A 3745-nucleotide genomic window follows, 5' to 3' on the forward strand; every position below is an offset into this window, starting at 1 on the left:
CTTAATGGCTGAGCCATCTCTCCAGCTTCTTTTCCGTAGAAACTTCTGTAGAGTCACTAGAGAGGCTCCTGCAAGCCTCTTTCTAAGTGTCAGGAAACAGACACCCTAGCTCCAACAGCCATCAACCTTTTCTCCTTTAAAGTAAACAACTCTTTAAGTGAAGCCACCGGGCTCACCGATTTAGGAGGCAACCACATACAGAAACCTGGAAGGGAACAACAGTAGGCTGTTAGGTAGGTAGTTAGTTGGTTAGTTGGTTGGTTAGCTAGTCTAACCCAGGACACTTGTACTTCAAGCAGAGCACATCCTGGAAATCAAGATGTGGCTCGAAGTCTGAAAACCACCTTCAGAGGGAGCGTGAGCGCTGGAGGAAAGGTTTAGGAAAGTTTACAAGCTAATTAATTCCCGGCCATTGACCCAGTGGTAGAGAGCAACCGGACTGTGAATAGACACCAAGCTGCATGCTGGTATAGGCAGCGGCACCGCACCGTGGACAGCGCCGAGCACTGAGCAGCTCACAGAAGTGCTGAATGCCGAAGCCCCGTGCAGAGAGCCTGGGTGGAGAGAAGCGGCTTCATCAGCTGATGCCTTACGTAGTGCGGGAGCCCCACTTTGCTAAGGCAGGTCTGGGTGGGTGCGCCAGCGTGCACTCTCGGAGCAGCAGCCTCTGGCACGGTGGAGTGAGATCAGGGCAGGGCAGAAGGCCGTCTCCAGAAAGCAGGTATCTACGTGGCTTCCAGTCCCCCACCCCCACCCCTCGGAGCCATTGCCGGGAGAAGGGGGAGGAGGTGGGCAAGGAGCAACCCTGGACCAGCGACTGTTCTGACGCATTTGCTGGGTTCTAGGCATCCACCCTGCACTGGGCTGGGGCTGACCCCAAGGATGCTCTGCTGCAGGCGACCAGACAGCAGTCTCTGCCAAGGTGAAGAACAGCAGGCATGTGATAGCAAAGGCGGGCCCTGGCTTCTAGATTCAGCTCCTTGAGTCCGCTTTCCAATCTCTAAGGATACCTGGGCTGTGCAGCTTGTAGCTCAGCACCCCGCTCTCTGCCACGATTTCCTCCGGATTCTGACTGGGTGGAGACTGACGCCAGGTTCTTGGCTCTTGGCAGAATCCTCTCCACAGGCCATCGGTCGCAAACATCTAGTTTGACTTCAGTGGGCTCAGTGGCAACATTGAGTCTAAACGCAGGTGTCCTGGGACAGCAATGGATCTGCCTGTAAACTTGACCTCCTTTTCTCTCTCTACTCCCTCCTCTTTGGAACCTAACCGCAGCTTGGACACGGAAGTCCTACGCCCTAGTCGGCCTTTTCTCTCAGCTTTCCGAGTGCTAGTCCTGACCTTGCTGGGCTTTCTAGCTGCGGCCACATTCACTTGGAACCTGCTGGTGCTGGCCACCATTCTCAGGGTACGCACCTTCCACCGAGTACCACACAACCTGGTAGCTTCCATGGCCATCTCGGATGTACTAGTAGCTGTGCTGGTTATGCCACTGAGCCTGGTTCATGAACTGTCTGGGCGCCGTTGGCAGCTGGGTCGGCGTCTATGCCAGTTGTGGATCGCTTGTGACGTGCTCTGCTGTACCGCCAGCATCTGGAATGTGACAGCAATAGCCCTGGACCGCTACTGGTCAATCACGCGCCACTTGGAGTACACACTCCGAGCCCGCCAGCGTGTCTCCAACGTGATGATCCTGCTCACCTGGGCACTCTCCGCTGTCATCTCTCTGGCTCCGCTGCTCTTTGGCTGGGGGGAGACTTACTCTGAGCTCAGTGAGGAATGCCAAGTCAGTCGCGAGCCTTCCTACACCGTGTTCTCCACTGTGGGCGCCTTCTATCTGCCTCTGTGTGTGGTGCTCTTTGTATACTGGAAGATATACAAGGCCGCGAAGTTCCGCATGGGCTCCAGGAAGACCAACAGCGTCTCCCCCATACCCGAAGCTGTAGAGGTGGGTGCTACAAAGATTGTTAAAAAGTTCTTCACTTGTATCTCAAAGGCTTTCCTCGCAGCATACATCTCCTGTGGAACTCTCCAGTTTGAGGAGAGGTAGGAAAGGGAGGAGGGGAGGGCACAAGAGCCGGGGACTCACCCTGCTCTAAGCTCTGAATTACGGAGAGGCCTTCCCATACTGAATGTCTGGTGGATTGTTTTCTTTCTTAAAAAATTAGGGGTTTGCCATCCATCCACGTCCTACCTGGTCCACTTTGGTACTAAAGCCCTATGGATGGATAGCATCTGGAGAAGCTGGTGTCTTGGGGACCCTGGCTCAGTACCCCAGAAAAAACCAAACACACATGCAGTTTTCTGTATGGGTAGTGAGGGTTTCTGGAGGAGGGAAGATTAGAATGATTGACAGGATCAGTGCCACATAGTAGGCATACCGGTTGTGTTGTGTTCCAGGCTGTTTTGCAAACTATAATTTCTAGGTTGCTTTCATTCTTCAGTGTCCTGGTAACACCACCCCCATAAGATTAAAGAAAACTGTTTACGGTGTCATGGTGACTGCACGTGCTGTCCTCTTCCCTTGTGGGTTGTATCAATGCTTTCTGGATCTATTTACTGCAGCCCCATCGGACCATGGGCACTACTAAGGACCACTTGGCCTCTCTGCCTTCTCTGAGTAATGTGCAGGAGTAAATTGAAGTTCCAGGACAGACAGCTTCCCAGCTCCCTACAGTTGGTGTTTGAAGCAAACAATCTTTAAATGGAAGTCCTGCTTTCTTCCATCCTGTCCCACCCACGCTTTCTCTGCCTGCTTCTCCTTAACTCCTGAAGATCTGAGCTGTGTTCACTGTTCTCAAAAAGGAGCCAGCTTCCCACACGCTGTTGAGAGTCTCACTCGTGTACTGAAGTCAGATCAGACAAGGACACAGTCTCTGATTCCTATTGCTGGGCTCTGGGGCAGCAGACTATTCATATGAATGCATGGAGTATGCTGTGCTGGCTTGATGTAAAAACAAGCCTGAGAATGGGGTTAATCGGTGACGCTGCGTCAGTGTGCTGAGTTTCCACTCATTCAAGTTTAGGTGTAGGCAGAGGAAGGAAAAGGGGATCACTCTTGTTTTTAGAATATGGGTGTCAGAGGCTACCTGTCCCCCCCACCCCCTCCCCATCTACAACAGTGGTCCTCCACCAAGCATGATGTTTGGACTGCCTGATGATTTCTAATAGCACAGGATGGCCCCAAAGAATTTCAAGGACCAGAATTCATGGAACTGAATTTTGGAAACTCTGCTGCATCCACCAAGAAGCAGGGAACTGGGTTCTAAGGCGCCTTAGGCTACTGAGGCTGAGGGTCTGCCTCTGCTTTCCCTGGCTTCAGAAATGAGAACACAAGCTTGGCTTTTCCTTGAATTTCAATGACCATATAAGAAAGACGATGTTGGTTCTAAGTTCTATCTCTAGCCTGTGGTGAGACCTAGCATTTCATATAGCTAAAACGGAGGGGGAAGGGATAAGCTGCCCCTTGATGAGACAATGTACTTTCCTTTTCTGAGTCTTCTTCTGAACTGGCCCAGTGTGGCCTTTTCTGGTTTCTTTTTTTGTTGTTTGTGTTTTTATGTTTGTTTGTTTGTTTCAAGACAGGGTTCCTCTGTGTAGCCCTGGCTGTCCCGGAACTCACTCTGTAGACCAGGCTGGTCTCGAACTCAGAAATCTGCCTGCCTCTGCCTCTCAAGTGCTGGGATTAAAGGCATACGCCACCACTGCTCAGTTCTTGTTTTTATCTATTTCTCTTTCTTTTAGA

General features: G+C 51.6%; 1 protein-coding gene across 1 annotated transcript in view; it reads left to right on the forward strand.

Annotated features, from left to right (window-relative positions):
- Positions 1-638: 638 nt before the first annotated feature.
- Htr5a (5-hydroxytryptamine receptor 5A) overlaps positions 639-3745 on the forward strand; it is a 10061-nt gene continuing 6954 nt past the window's right edge. Inside the window, exon 1 of the mRNA XM_031379908.1 lies at positions 639-1948. Coding sequence (XP_031235768.1) covers positions 1208-1948 — 741 coding nt within the window. The 5' untranslated portion in view covers positions 639-1207. The remainder of the gene's footprint in view (positions 1949-3745) is intronic.

The sequence above is a fragment of the Mastomys coucha genome, unplaced genomic scaffold (genome assembly GCF_008632895.1).
Source record: "Mastomys coucha isolate ucsf_1 unplaced genomic scaffold, UCSF_Mcou_1 pScaffold19, whole genome shotgun sequence".
Classification (NCBI taxonomy): Eukaryota; Metazoa; Chordata; class Mammalia; order Rodentia; family Muridae; genus Mastomys; species Mastomys coucha.